The sequence below is a fragment of the Hylobates moloch genome, unplaced genomic scaffold (assembly GCF_009828535.3).
Source record: "Hylobates moloch isolate HMO894 unplaced genomic scaffold, HMol_V3 SCAFFOLD_19, whole genome shotgun sequence".
NCBI lineage: Eukaryota > Metazoa > Chordata > Mammalia > Primates > Hylobatidae > Hylobates > Hylobates moloch.
The window spans coordinates 46,053,859-46,069,266 of NW_026652294.1; the positions used below are offsets into that span (position 1 = coordinate 46,053,859).

At 41.5% G+C, this 15,408-nt stretch overlaps 1 protein-coding gene across 21 annotated transcripts in view; it reads right to left on the reverse strand.

Moving 5' to 3' along the window:
- Positions 1-15,408, reverse strand: part of LOC116458447 (coiled-coil domain-containing protein 144A) — a 97,155-nt gene that overhangs the window by 12,489 nt on the left and 69,258 nt on the right. For 8 of the 21 annotated variants that reach the window (XM_058431243.1, XM_058431244.1, XM_058431245.1 and 5 more), the window contains 2 exons: positions 14,703-14,745; positions 12,582-13,214 (listed from right to left, as the gene is read on the reverse strand). In XM_058431243.1, coding sequence (XP_058287226.1) covers positions 13,072-13,214; positions 14,703-14,745 — 186 coding nt within the window. In that variant the 3' untranslated portion in view covers positions 12,582-13,071. Of the gene's footprint in view, positions 1-797; positions 3,502-3,737; positions 4,751-12,581; positions 13,215-14,702; positions 14,746-15,408 lie in introns of those variants that run through there. The other 13 variants (XR_004245324.2, XR_004245325.2, XR_009211033.1 and 10 more) reach the window with 9 other exon arrangements.

Here is a 15,408-nt window from a genome sequence, read left to right on the forward strand (position 1 = left end):
CTTGCTCCATTGATTTTTGAGCTCTGAAGCAAAGCTTTATAAATCTATAACCAAAATAATAAAAGGCATGGCTATTCTGCAAAAGATAAAAAAGCTTGAATATTTCAGAAACTTGGCTTTAAGTGGAGGAATCAGATATGAAGTTTATACCATCCACCAGAGCATAGGAAGAATTTGGGATGAAATTAGAATCTTTGATGAAGTAAGAAGGATATAAACTTTCTGTTGTAAGATGAATAAGTTTTGGAAATCTAACTAACAGCATGACAACAATAGCCAAGAATTTCAAGTATTACAGACTTCAAATTTACAGAGTTATCTTAAGTGTTTTTAACACACACACACACACACACACACACACACACACAGTAACTATGTCAGGCTATGGATGTGTAAATTACCTTGATTGTGGTAGTCATTTTACAATGTATGTGTATTTCATCATGTGCCACACCATAAATATATACAATTTCTATTTGTCAATTATACCTCAATAATATTGGGAGGAAAAGATTCTTTCCCTTGCCCAGAACAAGGGAAGATATCAACTCTAGGTAAAAAAGGAAGAATGAGAGGCTACTTGAGGTTGGAGGTGATGTTAGGAGAATGAAAATTCTTATAGAATCTTCAGAGAATCTGCAGGAGGGTCTGGAGCGGATGGAGTCATTTTCTGGCTTCCTAGGGTATGGCCTTGGAAAGTACAAGCCTCAAAGAGAAAGTGAAAGCCCCCAAACCAAACCAAAACAAAACTTGTGAATGTTCAGTTCTGTTACTGAACTGAACTGGGGTCCGCTCACCTGGCACAATAAAGCAGAACTTTCACACCAAGGTTCTCTGCAGCAGGAGGAAGACTCTGATTTGTGACTGGTTAAGGAAGTGAAGCTTTGTCTAAAAACTTGGGGTTAGCAGGAAGGAATGTTGAGGTCTGGCCTGGGGATGTGACTGGCTCCAAGCCTCTGAGGAAGGAATTTAGAACAAAGAATGGTCATCAGAATTCAGTCCTCAGCTCTTTGTCTCAGGTGGATGTGCCAGGGGAACCTTTGGTAGGGGTCAGGGCTTCTGGAAAACAATTCACGGATATATGTTAAGATGTTATCTTTAGTTTCTATAGGGAATCAATTTCTATACCTCACTCATGGCTCTCATTTACTTGGCTATTGTTTTAGGCCACTGTCACCTTCTTGCTTATCAAGTTGTTCATTTACTTCTTAGGGCTAGTTAGGTACCTGGAATTTCTTTTGAAGGAACTCAAGATTTTCCTTTATCATTATGCTTGGTGGGCCCGTAGGCCCCTAAGAGGGTTCCCTACTCCATCTTGGAAACTCCAAGCCTCAAAAAGAAGGTCTGAATTCAAAAACCAAACAAAAACAAAACTTGTGGCTGTTCAGTGGCACTGGCTGTGTCTGGTGAGTAGTACGTGGGTGTGAGGGTGGCCTTTCAGATTCTTGGGCTCGTTGGAGGAAGCTGCCCAGAATTTTCAGCTCCATCCTCCCTCAATGGTAGAATGACAACAGTCTGGAAGAATGAGTGTTCTGTGGAACACTGACTTGCTGCTGTGCTTGGTTCCTGGTTCTCATGGAAGGAGCTAGAATTTGTGCAAAGGGGCACACCTGACTATCTGTATGCCTCTGAATGTCAGTTGGGTAGGGTCTGATCAACAGGCTAGAGATATTCTCAGCTGCTTGCACTGTTTCCTTTGTGGGGCTTGGGTGGGTTGCATGGACATCTGCCAGAGGCTAGAGCATCTTGCTTTCCCTATAACCTGTCTATATTTCTCAGAGGCCTGTGCAGTCTCAGGGCGCTTCACAGCGCGTGATGCAAGAAATACATGCCCTCGGCAGATCCTAAAGAGCCTGAAACAACCAGATGAAGACAGCAAATGGGGTGGAAAACAAGAATAAGGACACACAGGTCAGGTGCAGTGGCTCACGCCTGTAATCCCAGCACTTTGGGAGGCCAAGGATCACGAGGTCAGGAGATCGAGACCATCCTCGCTAACACGGTGAAACCCTGTCTCTACTAAAAAAAAAAAAATACAAAAAAATTTAGCAGGGTGTGGTAGCGGGCGCCACGCTACTCAGGAGGCTGAGGCAGGAGAATGGCGTGAACCCGGGAGGCGGAGCTTGCAGTGAACCGAGATTGCACCACTGCACTCCAGCCTGGGTGACAGAGCCACTCTGTCTCAAAAAACAGAAAAAAAAAAAGAATAAGGACACACAAAATACTAAGGCTTTCAAATCACGTTCTCACAGTGGCACAGAATTGGAGTTATTTAGAGATGAGAAAAGTGGCATTACCAAGAGATTAAAAATGTACCAGGGAGAAAACCAAGCTGTGAAGTGGCAGAAAGAGTATTTAAACCCAGGTTTTATGCTTCTAGGCTGGCCCCGTCCTCCCTCCATCTCTCTGGGCTGCAGTGATGGTTCCAGTCATGATGAATGTCAATGAACTTTTAATGAGGTCTTAATCAAGTGCTTCATTACTTGGACTCTCGGGGAGCAGAGCAATGGCCCTCGGGAGACAAAAGCCAGCATTCAAGCCAAAAGGGCTTGGGAGAGCTTACAGGTTCTGCTCCCTTTCAAGGACATGGCTGTCCGCCTTTTCACCCCTTAACTCCCACTGCCCTGAAGACCTCGATGCAAACAAAGGGAAACCGTCAGATCTACTTTGCATTAGCTCTGGACTGCCCTTGGCCTCAGTGCTAATGAAGTAACTTAACAAATTCCCTCTGAAAAGTTGCATTTCATTTGCATATGTTTAGTTGCTTGTCCCTACTTCCTAAGGCTGATGTGACCCTCATAAAACCACAGGAAGCCACGTTTCCCTTCTCTTTCTTCCTTCCCTCTCCATCCCATCTCAGCTAGCTTGTCTTGCTTGCTTAGGCCAATCTAACAACAAAGTTTAGCCCCTGGCAGATTTTCCGCACAACTGAAAGGCAAAGATTCTTTTGCCTTCATTTAGAGCCAATCACTGAGCTTGAAAATCCCAGTTTGACCTCATTTTTTTTTTACTGTATTTTCTCCCTCAAAGACCAAAATGTGAATATGCTCACAAATTGATAACGCAGCTGCTAGATTAAGAGGCGTTCTCAATCAGCTCTTGGTTTTCAGTCAGTTTACTCAAATAATGTGGACCTGTCGTAAGCATTAAGTCTGTATACCGAGATCATACTCGAGGAAAATTATTATAGAAGTTAGGAGAATTATGCAGTCATTCTTATCAGATGCCTGTAACACAGGACTCTGAAAACAGCAAGCTCTAAAAATTCAAATATTGATTCTGAGTTCATAATGCTCAAACAGAATGAACCAGGCAACCTACTATTACACTCCTTGAGGATTTCGCTAGGAATAACATGCTAAAAACATGATGTCTATAAGAGAACGGCCATCATAGGTAGCATGAGTGGAATTAAGAATATTCTACTTACCCAGAGGGTAGTGAGAAACAGTTTGTAGTTTTAAAAAAAGGCTCCGACGCATTCCCTTTCCTGTTTCATCTCTAGTCACATGAGACACACAGTTCAGCGTCAGCAAGGAAATGACAGAGAGAGATTAGAGCCTTATAAGCCCACTCTAGGTGTACAGATTACAGCCTTGCGAGCCCACTCTAGGTGTATAGATTACAGCCTTGCGAGCCCACTCTAGGTGTATAGATTACAACCTTACAAGCCCACTCTAGGTGTATAGATTACAGCCTTGCAACACCACTCTAGGTGTAGCCCACTCTAGGTGTATAGATTACAGCCTTGCGAGTCCACTCTAGGTGTATTTGTCTCTTCCATATGTCCTCTCTTCTGCCTTCTTCCCCAGCTTGCTTGCCTTCCGCCTCAAACCCAGGAGGAGAGGAAGCAAAGGAAAAGTAGAGTGCAGCATATAGCTGCATGGAACTATATGTTAATAAACACTAACTGGTTGTTTTTTTGGTTTATTTGTTTGGAGATAGGGTCTTAGTCTGTCACCCAGGCTGGAGTGCAGTGGCACAATCTCGGCTTACTGCCACCTCTGCTTCCCAGGTTCAAGTGATCCTCTCACCTCAGCCTCCAAAGTAACTGGGACTACAGGCTCGTGCCACCACAGCTGGCTAATTTTTTTGTATTTTTGATAGAGACAGAGTTTTGCCATGTTTCCCAGGCTGGTCTCGAACTCCTGAACTCAAGCGATTGGCCCACCTCGGCTTCCCAAAGTGCTGGGATTATAGGCGTGAGCCACCACACCTGGCCACACTAAGTGTCTTGTTTCTGTCATGCCTTTCTGTCTCTTGGTTCTTCTCAGCCACAGGATTGTGAATAGGAGAGTTTCAGAGCAGTTCCAGAAATGGGAAGAAGTTAGACACTGAGTGAAGAAAAAGATCTGACAAAAACACATTGTTTAAATTATATAGTGTAGGGAAGGAAAATATCTTTCTTTCTACCATGCTAAGCTCATTAGCTCAGGCCCCTATAACAAAAGACAGTTTGCTAAAAGCATACACATTATTTAATATAAATTTTATATCACTCAGGTGCCTTCAAAAGTAATTGAAAACTCAAAGAAACAGTTGAACCTGAGTGTTTTTTATAGTAGGTTTGATGAAGAGTGGAAAGTTGTGGACAAAGGGGAGTGAGCTAAGTGTAATAAACTGGCAGGAACTTACCAAGACCTGTTTGTGCAGATTCTTCTCTCTGTTTTTGTGTCTTCAGAGAGAAGGACGCTCCTGTCCTCCAGGTATAGGGAGGGCACTTCTCACATGAGGGTCTTGTGACCTGCTTCTGGGAGAGTCAGAAAATCCTCTGGAGGTTTTATAACCTACTTCAGGGGAGAAAGGCTGCGTGAGGGTCACAGTGACCTTCCTACTTGTGCAGTTTTCTTGAGTTTCTTTATCAGAAAAGATTCAAGATGTCAAGGTGCCATATTTTGCGGGTAGTGTGTCCTGAATTCCCCAAAATAAGAAGATGTAAAATGTATGTCAATAAACTTACCTTATTATTTGATTGAAAGTTAAGATTCATTGGTATGAACATGTGTTGCACTATGCAAATAACTGATGTAACTTTCAACCGGGCACCAGAACACTGCTGCACTGGATCAGCTCAGCTCAAGAGAGCCAATTGCATGCATCTCTTCCCAACTCCGAGTTCTGTGTCTGCATGTTGGTAATCGGAAATCAGCCATGATGTGGGGAGTATTTACACCACGGAGACCGGTAAATGCTACAAATCAGGGCTTCCCCGCCTCCCGCAAAAGGGCTGAGTTGCTGGTTTTGACAGGCATTATGATCCTTGCTTCTGCCACCAAACCAGTTGTACCAATCTCCCCATTTTTATTTCTTTTACTCCTTTTCTGTGTTCAGGGAGAAGCACAGTGATTTTTCATTTACTAAGTATCCACTCTGTGCAGAACTGTGCCGGATCCTACGGAGAATTCCAGAAGACATGGACAGTGCTGTCAACCACTGCCAGTTAATTAACTGTAGTCTGAGGCAGAATTAAATGAGTCTGATAGAGAACTGCCTGTCAAATATTGTGAAGGCTTGATCCCCAAGAAAGAGGTGGCATATGAGTTGTTCTTTGAAGAACAGAGTTGGATTTCAATTAGCAGACAAACTGGAGTATGATAGGGAGAGGGAGGAAGGGCATTTGAACAGGGGAACAGCAAGAACAAATGGGTGAGTTTATGAAATGAAAGTGCTGGAGTCTTCCTGGAAGGGTATAGAGTCATCTGTGGCTAAAATAAAGAGCTTGTAATTCATAAAGGGCAATGGTGAGGGCAGATTTTTCAGAATTTTAGTAGTTTTCACTTTTTATGGTGATTAAATTACTGCTTTCTCATCTATATAGCTATTTCTTTTTCTTTTTTCTTTTTTTTTTTTTTTTTTGAGATGGAGTCTTGCTCTTGTCATCTAGGCTGGAGTGCAATGGCACAATCTTGGCTCACTGCAACCTCTGCCTCCTGGGTTCAAGGGATTCTCCTGCCTCAGCCTTCTGAGTAGCTGAGACTACAGGCAAATGCCACCACACTGGGCTAATTTTTTTTTTTTTTTTTTTGGTATTTTTAGTAGAGACAGGGTTTCACCATGTTGGTTAGGCTGGTCTTGAACTCCTGACCTCAGGTGATCTACACACCTCGGACTCCCAATACATAGCTATTTCTTAAGTAACAAAGTGTTAATTTTGTGATGAATCTATGTGCCAGTTACCAAGTTTTCCAGCACAGAACACTCCTACAACTTGGTTTAATTTTATGAAACTCATTAGCTCAACATAAGCTACAAAAAAGCAAACAATTAAGCCTTTCGTTGCTTATAAACAATGCTTGCAAGAAGAATCTTTTGTATATTTTATATTTGATGGTATTAAAAAACCATATCCATAATGACTATCTCTCCCAGTAAGATTCTGGACCAAAGGGTATGTGCATTTTAAACACAGATTGAAACAGCTGCATTTCCCTCTGGAAGTTGTGCAGGTATACGTGTGAGAGTACTTCTTTTATCACAATCTAATTCACAAGGTGTATTAGCAAAATTTTAAAATGCCAATGTGAATGCTGAAAATTGTATGTAGTTGTTATTTTCAACTCACTAATTAGGAATGAGTTAGATCATTTTAGATCATGAATGGCCACTGTATTTCTTCTTTTCTGTAAGCTGCTGTGTCCCATGCTCATTATTCCATTTGCTTGTTCACCTTGTTATATTGATTTGTATAAATGCTTTGCAAATGAAGGGAATTACCACCTGGTCCTCCTGTGTATCGCTCTTGTTTTTGTTCAGTTTGTTGTTTGCCTTTGATTTTGTTTATAATTTCATTTTTCTGATAATGTGAATATTAAGGACTTTTCTGTGTTCGTATTTATTCATCTTTTTCTTTATGGGTCTGAACTTTGTGACCTGCTAGAAATAACTTGAAGACTCTAAATCATTTCTTTCCTGATTTGTTATAGAAAACTGATGGCTTTATTACTTTAAAAACTGTTTAAATGTCCTTTTAAAAAATTTATAATAGATATGCATTTTCACAGCAAGTTTGACAGGTTCATTCATTTTAATTTGCATGTATTTTAAAACTTAGCTATAGAAACAGAGATGGAGAAAACACATCCTTGTCCTCAAAGAGCTCTCATTCTTGTGAGGAGGCATATAGCTAATTATAACTACATATATTGTATAATTATACATTTTCCAGTTATATATAACTACATTATATAATTCATTTATGAGAAAACTAGGGAGATTCCTCTATGTTAATACATTATACATTATACACACACACACGATAGAATCCATTCATCAAACACACACACACACACCCACACACACGATAGAAATCATTCATCATAAAAAAAAAATCAAAACTAAGGGAGCCCTTTCATGGGGGAGAAATGGATGATAATCTGTTTTAGAAGAAACATTCTGTCTAAGGAGTTTTTAAGTAGTTTAGGACCTGGGAAGAAGTCCAGGGGCTGGAGTCACTTCAGGAGCAGATGGGCTGCAGGCCCGTGGGGACTTGGGGGTAGGGGCTGAGCTGCCAATTAGGCGATTCCCTGGGGGTCTGGGCTGCCCCTTTTCATGTTCAGGTGAATTTGAAAACCTCATTTCTTTTTCACAGAAGAAAACTGCTCATTGAGGTAGCAAGGATGCTGACAAGCGTAAGGCGAGCAACCTCATGGAATTGTAAAGAATCCCTGGAGAGTTATCATTAAGCGGAGACACAGCTAAGAGATTTTGAACCCAGAAGCACTAGCTGAAAGCTCCAGAGCTGTAGACAAATAGATAACCTTTTCCTCGGTCTGGAAAACTTTAGTATTTCTCAAAGCAGTGGCTACAACATCCAACAACCCCACAACCTGCATACCTGTAACGCCTTCATTCACTGTGTACGCACAATGTGTAACCGAGTAGGGGCTGAGGGATCTCACTAGGTGAATGTCCACGGCCCCATTTTAAAGAAGAAACTGGGCCAGGCGCGGTGGCTCACACCTGTAATCCCAGCACTTTGGGAGGCCGAGGCGGGCGGATCACAAGGTCAGGAGATCAAGACTATCCTAGCTAACATGGTGAAACCCCGTCTCTACTAAAAATACAAAAAAAATTTAGCCGGGCATGGTGGCGGGCACCTGTAGTCACAGCTACTCAAGAGGCTGAGGCAGGAGAATGGCATGAACCTGGGAGGTGGAGCTTGCAGTGAGCCGAGATCGCGCCGCTGCACTCCAGCCTGGGCAAGAGAGTGAGACTCCGTCTCGAAAAAAAAAAAAAAGAGAGACAGAGAGAAAGGAAAGAAGGGAAGAAGGAAGGAAGGAAGGAAGGAAGGAAGGAAGGAAGGAAGGAAGGAAGGAAGGAAGGAAGGAAGGAAAGAAAGAGGAAAGAAAGAGAAAAAAGAAAGAAAGAAAAGAAAAGAAAGAAGAAACTGAGAGTCAGAGAAATTAGATAATTTACCCAGCGTAAAATCTCAGTGAAACCAAGACAACAATTGGCAATTGATGCGCTTAATGATTCCCAGCATCTGGGTTTCTGGTATTTTGCTGTGGATGAGTATCCAGTTTAAATATGAAATCCACATACTCTAAGCTCTGTTCCCTCCCCTTGGTTCTGAGCTGATGTTCTTGGCTTCAGCCCTGTGGGCTTAGAACTGAACTCTTCTTTTCATGGAACATTACCTGTTGATGGTGGAGTTGGTTCTACTAATGGCTAAGATTTTAACATTTCTGTTTTGGGAAGCTCCCTCTCAGATATCCCTGTCTCCAGCTCTGCACTCTTCCAGTCCAATGGCTCCAGGCTACTCCTTCCCATCCCTACAAGCTTCTCCTGGTCCAGTCCCCCAGGCCCAAGATTATCTGGAGGTAATCTCAAAAGGATCTTGTTCAGACCTCAGAATCTTGAATTCTTTTATTTTTCTTTAAGTAATGAAAAGCCATGGCTTGATCTGAACAATTTCAGTGGGCTGCAAGCTTAAGAGAAGGTATGCTTTGGGCAAAAGGCCTTCTTACCCCTGCTCCTAAAATCATTCCTTGTCAGTGCTTACAGCCATTCTTAAAGCTCAACCTCATGTGCTCCTTGTATGTTATCTTTGGTTGAAGGGGCCTTGGGTGGAACAAGTGAGCGCTTGTTCCCTCAAATCCCAACGGAAAAGAGGTGTTGGTTGCTGCTAGGAGGTTGCCTGTTTGGGGGAACTATTTGGAACAGAAGATCAAGGCCATACCTAGCTGTCTTCAGGCCCAGTCCCAGGATGGGCAGGCCACTCTGTCCCCCACTTCTGGCTCATCCCTCCTGTGCTGTCAAATCCCAGTGTCAAGTTATTTTGGAAACACTGCCCTTCTTACAAAGTCTCCTTCTTCTCGGTCTACTTACTCCTCTCCCCTCTTGCGCTCTAACTTCTTCTCATCTCTTCTACCTCCCAAATTTGCTTATCGATCTCTGTCCCTCCTGCTGTTCCTAAGGTCACCCAAAGCTTCCTGGCTCTCATCTGCACTCCCCAGGTTGGCCAACTGCCCAGTGCTCAGAGCCACAGAGCTTCCCCACTGCCTGGGGTAGGGAAGGTGAACACTAAGTGTGCCCTCAGGCCAAGGAGGGGTGGAGGGCACCCTGGCTGCCCACCTGGCCTTTCAGTACTCTACATGAGGCCACTCCCCTTCCATCTCATTCCTCATCGCTCCATCACAACCTGCCATTACCTATGCCCTGGATATCTCTCCTTCCTGGACATAAGTTCTGTGAGGGTGGAAGCCATGCCCACCTGATTCACTATTGTATCGTCAGCATCTAGCAATGTGTCTGGCTCCTAATAGACATAATATATATTTGCTGGCTAAATGAACACAGTGAAGCCATGTGTGTGTGTGTATGTGCATGTATATGCGTATATGTGTACATGTGTATATGTGTGTAGGTATGCATGTATGTGTGTGTATGGGTATGTGTGTGTATGGGTATGTATGTGTATGTACATGTATGTGTGTATGTGAGTATATGTATGTGTATGCATGCGTATATGTGTATAAGTGCATATGTATGTGTATATACGTACATATATGCACTGTGTATGTGTGTATATGTACGTGTGTGTAGAGAGAGAAAAGTATTCCATACAATAGAGAGTAAGATGATGCTTACAGGGAAAGAGTTCAAATTGCAATACTGATCACTTGAGAATGAAGAGAGACAATCTGTAACTATTTGGTTGGGCTATGAAAAGGTAACACTTATTGGTAGTGTAATTAGTGTTCTACTGTACAGTCATTTAACAACTCATCCCCCTATTTATAGGCAGGCCCCACCTCCCACAATAGGGATACCCGTGGAGTACTTTTCCAACTTCTCTTGCAACTAAGACACAGCATGTGACCAATCCTGGCCAATGGGAACCCAGGACGAGTCTGCTGGAGACTTTTGGGAAAGGTATTGTTTTCTAATAAGAGAGACACAGAGGTGCAAATGTCCCTCTTTTCAGCAGGGCCTTGCTGTGTCTACAAGTGACCATGAGGGTCAAGCTAATACACTGAGTATGGGAGCTGGGGTAGAAAAAAAAAGAGCTTGGGTCCTTAATGACAATGTTGAGCTAACTTTGAAAACATATTGCTTCTGGACCTCTTGTTGTTTGAAATAACAAATGGTCTTACTTTTTCAGCCACTCTTGATTCTTCTGGAAGAAACCATCCTCGCTTATGAGTTCTTGTATCCATTCACATGAACCACAGGCCATTCCTAATGATCACTGTGTATACCAGTAAATGTAGATGAACTGGTATGATTTGGGAGACTTTTAAATCTATTCATAGATGCTCTGCCTATGACATATACTCATATATCGTAATAATTAGTTCACAACTTGAAAGGGGGTGACATTCATGTAAGGTATGTTTTCATCTTCTATATTTCTACAATATCTATAAATTAAATTTCCTGAAATTCTAGATGGTACCAGAGCCACTATAAACAATCGCATAGGCCTGTGTATATCACTGTGTTACCTCTGAGACTATGAACCAATATGGGTTTTTTTAAAAAAAACATCTTTTTGATCTGTTGTTAATCCAACTGAGAATCGGGATTCTGGTTGTGTGATAAAAATCTGGCTCTGGGAAATGGTGAAATGTGTATGAAGGTCATGGGGTCTGGGAAGATTCCACATGTGGAGCTCAGAGACAGGTGTAGGGATGTAGAGATTCCAAACTAGTTTCTAAAGGGCATGATTTATAATAAGCAGGTTCTTAGGATGGTTCTCAATGGCCTTTTATGATTCTCATGAAATAAAAGTCATGAATTTTAGAGGCATTTCCCTCTTCCACTTCCTCTGCAACCTCCTTATATCTCAGCAACAATAATGCTCAAGTCAGGCCGATACAGCTCCATTCATGGACATAGAAAAAAAACGTGGGTCAAAATCCACTTGCATAAATACCTTCAAGCCAGTTGCAGCCTGCTGCTTGTTGGGGGTTGTTTCAAGCCATGTGTGCAGTACCAGGCCTTCGCCACAGGATGGTGGAAATGGCCACAAAATGTGAGCTACTGGCTTGGCCTGGCCGGGACTGAGTGGAAACAGATCTTTAGGAAATGTAATCTTTTTGCTTTGCACAGCTCACAATCAATCTGATGTCTTATAAATGTGCAATTTCCTATATTCTTGAGCAAGCCTAGTTCTGCTTATTAACATAGAAAAGAGACAGACTATGAAGTGGCCTTAAGAGATGAGAGATTAAGCCTCAAAATGAAAGGCAGGGTGTAGAAACAGGAGACAGGCCAGAAGGCCAGGAGCCTGGGTTCTACTTATCCCTCTGGTGTCATTATCTAAGTCACTTTATAGCTCTGGGCTTCGTGGTTTTCTCAGAAGAGGTGAGGAGAAGGGGTGTGATATTGATCGGCTATCAAATTCCCCTCCTATCTGAAGTCCTCTGATTTATGGTAAGGTTATTTACACAGCCTTAATGTAGATTTATGGTAAGGTTATTTACACAGCCTTAATGTAAGGCAAGGATCTGAACTAATATCGTGGTGGTAGGAAAGGAAAAGAAAATTGTAAAAAGTTATTTCTTCACGATACTTGAGAATAAATAAGTGTCAAAACTCAAAAAGTCAAATCAAACCATACCTCCAGGACTCAAGGCCCTTGGGGAGGACAAAGCTTGCAGGAGGCTTACTCTTTTGTGGAATTTACCGGTTTACTCCTGAGAAAACCAGTCAGAGTTAATTTCTCAATTGTGGCATCTAACCAGAGCACATGCTCATTTAATTGTCCTGTAGTAGGGAGAAGCAAGGAAAAAAAAAACAAAAAAAACACACAGATCATATTTAGTGAGTGATTTTTTTTTTTTTTTTTTTTTTTTGAGATGGAGTCTCGTTCTGTGGCCCAGGCTGGAGTGCAATGGTGCAATCTCAGCTCACTGCAACCTCTGCCTCCCGGATTCAAGCCATTCTCCTGCCTCAGCCTCCTGAGTAGCTGGGATTACAGGCGTTGCCACCATGCCAGGCTAATTATTTGTATTTTTAGTAGAGATGGGGTTTCACTATGTTGGCCAGGCTTGTCTCGAACTCCTGACCTGGTGATCCGCCCACCTCGGCCTCCCAAAGTGCTGGGATTACAGGCGTGAGCCACTGCGCCCGGCCTGAGTGAACGTTGTTGAGTCACAGAACACTAGGGAGAGCTTTTGGCATTATTCATTTCAAAAACACTGTATGGAGAGGTGAGCAGGAGCTGCATTTCATTCATGCCTTCATTCATTCACTTAGTTTTTGAGACGTAGTTTTGTTCTTGTTGCCCAGGCTGGAGTGCAATGGCGCGATCTCGGCTCACTGCAACCTCCACCTCCCGTGTTCAAACAATTCTCCTGTCTCAGCCTCCTGAGTAGTTGGGGTTACATGCACCCATCACTATGCCTGGCTAATTTTTGGTATTTTTAGTAATAAACTCAGTAATACTGGTTTTCATTTGCAAAATCCACTTAAAAGTTAGCTGAAGAGGCCAAGAAACATTCTTTAAAATACTATACAAATTTTCATCATGTATAATATAGAATATTTCCCTTTAGTAAAAATGTTCACATCATATACTTAATGGGAAACAAAATATCATGTGAATAGCCCAGAAATAAAATTGCCTTATCTTTCAGACTGCGTATTTTCTGCTAAAATCTGTGCATATTCTTTTGCTGCTTCCAAAACTGGATCTTGATTCAGATTTTCCTTGTGTGTAAATCCTAGAGGAGAAGCTATATAGGATCCAGGTTCATATTTAGTAGCAGCTGAAAACAAAAGGCAAGAATTATATTATTATTATTACTATTATTATTGTTATTATTTTAAGATAGGGTCTCACTCTTTCACCTATGCTGGAGTGCCATGGTGTGATCACAGGTCACCGCGGTCTCGTCCTCCCAGGCTTAAGCAATTCTCCTGCCTCAGCCCCAAGTACTTGGAACTGCAGGCATAAGCCACTGTGCCTGGCAAGTTTTTGTATTTTTTACAGGGGCAGGGTTTTGTCATGTTGGCACAGGCTGCTCTCAAACTCCTGGGTTCCAGTGATCTGCCTGCCTCAGGCTCCCAAAGTGCTGGGACTACAAACGTGAGCCAACATGCCTGGCCAAAGAATTATATTCTATATATTTCATAGTTAACTAAGTGCAAGTCAGTAAAAAAGAGTTGAGAGCTTTTTCAGTGTTAACAAGAATGAAAAGTATGTATGACTACAATGCTAACTTATTATTAGATAAGAATCTGCCCATAGTTGCACACTGAATTAATGATCATTGTGGTTGTGTATCACAGCTTCTGGTTTTCTCATTCTTCATTTATTTATTCAACAACCATGTGCTAAGGTATTAGGCTATGCCCTAGAGTTACAAGATGAAGATGATACAGTCCACCCCTCAGCAATCACATGCTATAACCTGAAAAAGCAGACAACTAGGCAATTTCCATACCAAGTCATAGATACCCTGACAGGTATACAACAGGGCACTATTGGAACTCAAGAGGGACACCTATCCCAGTTTTGTCTCGATATTGTAGGCTTTTTGGTGGAGGCATGGTTAGTGGATACCTGAAGGACGAGAAAAAAAGGTTGGCAGATAGAGCAAAGAAGCAAGTGCAAAGAGCTGGAGGAGAAGGAAGAGCACTGGGGAATTCTGTGCAGTCCAGTTTGGCTGGATCCTAGAGCAAAGGGGCAGAGTACAGTAAGTGGTGAGAGATAAGCCTGAGTAACTTGACAAGAACCAAATGAACGTGGGTGTTTATATTCCATGTTAAGGAATTTGGAACTTTACCTGAGGGCAAAAGTAAACCAATGACACTGTAAATGACTGGAGATTTAAAGTGTTACCTCCCAAGCGACTGCTTATAAACTGTAACTGCTTGAATAGGTTACTAGATGAGACTGGGATGTTTTGGCCTTAAAAATCACTACCATAACCCTGAGAAGTTGATGATGCCTCTGTTTTCTGAGAACAGTTTCTGTGTGCTGGCTGACAATTCCATAGGGATGGCAGAAGTGAAGAGTAGAGCCAGACTTCTTGAGTTATTTTTTTTAAGCTATGGAACGTGATGAATTCATGAGGCATAAGTATGCTCTTCATTATACATGTTCAAGTTTTCACATCTTTCATTAGATGTATACAAGAAAGAATATTTAATGTAGTATCTACTAGCCCAAGAACGGAAAGGGATGTCGTTCACAGTTTATTTCACATATTTTTACTTAATCTAAATTTAATTCATAAATTTTGGTAACATACCTGCTACTTCTGTAGTTAGATCATTTTCCAACTTCTGCTGCATCTGAAATAAGTCAAATATTATTTACAATGTTTAAGAAGAGACATTATCATGGTAAGGAGCATCAATTACAAAATGTGGCCTTTAAATAATACTTTTACAAACTAGACCTAACTTGAAGATTGCTTAAATAAAAAAAAAACATATAAATTCCTACCTATTTTAAGCTTAGATAATGGAGAACATATATGTGTTATGCTGTTTAGATTAATCTCACAAAAGTACAATTAATATTGGTGTGTTGGATCTATGTCATTTCAAAAGTGTGATGTTTTCCCTTATAGTACAGAGGTTAAACAATTCAAGTCATATTTTGCAATGAATGCATTACTTTCCCATTCTTATCAAAACTCTGCCCTTTATCAAGGTCTAATCAGTTTTTCACTTTAATGAATAGTTCCTTAAAATGAACTCTCCATTCTCCACTTTTAGAAAATAATAATTTCAAAGTATGTTCTTTGCTATTAATTCAGCACAGAATCTTTAATACATACTTGAAGAACGCAGTATTGTTGCAATGCCATGTGAAAGTTCCACTGGCAAAAGATTAAAAATATTATGCTCTCTATTATGATTAACACTTCTTTATTCATACGGACACAAAGATTTCAGAAAATTTACATGAAAACAAGGATAAATATAGGTTGGAGCCAGTGTTTTCAATCT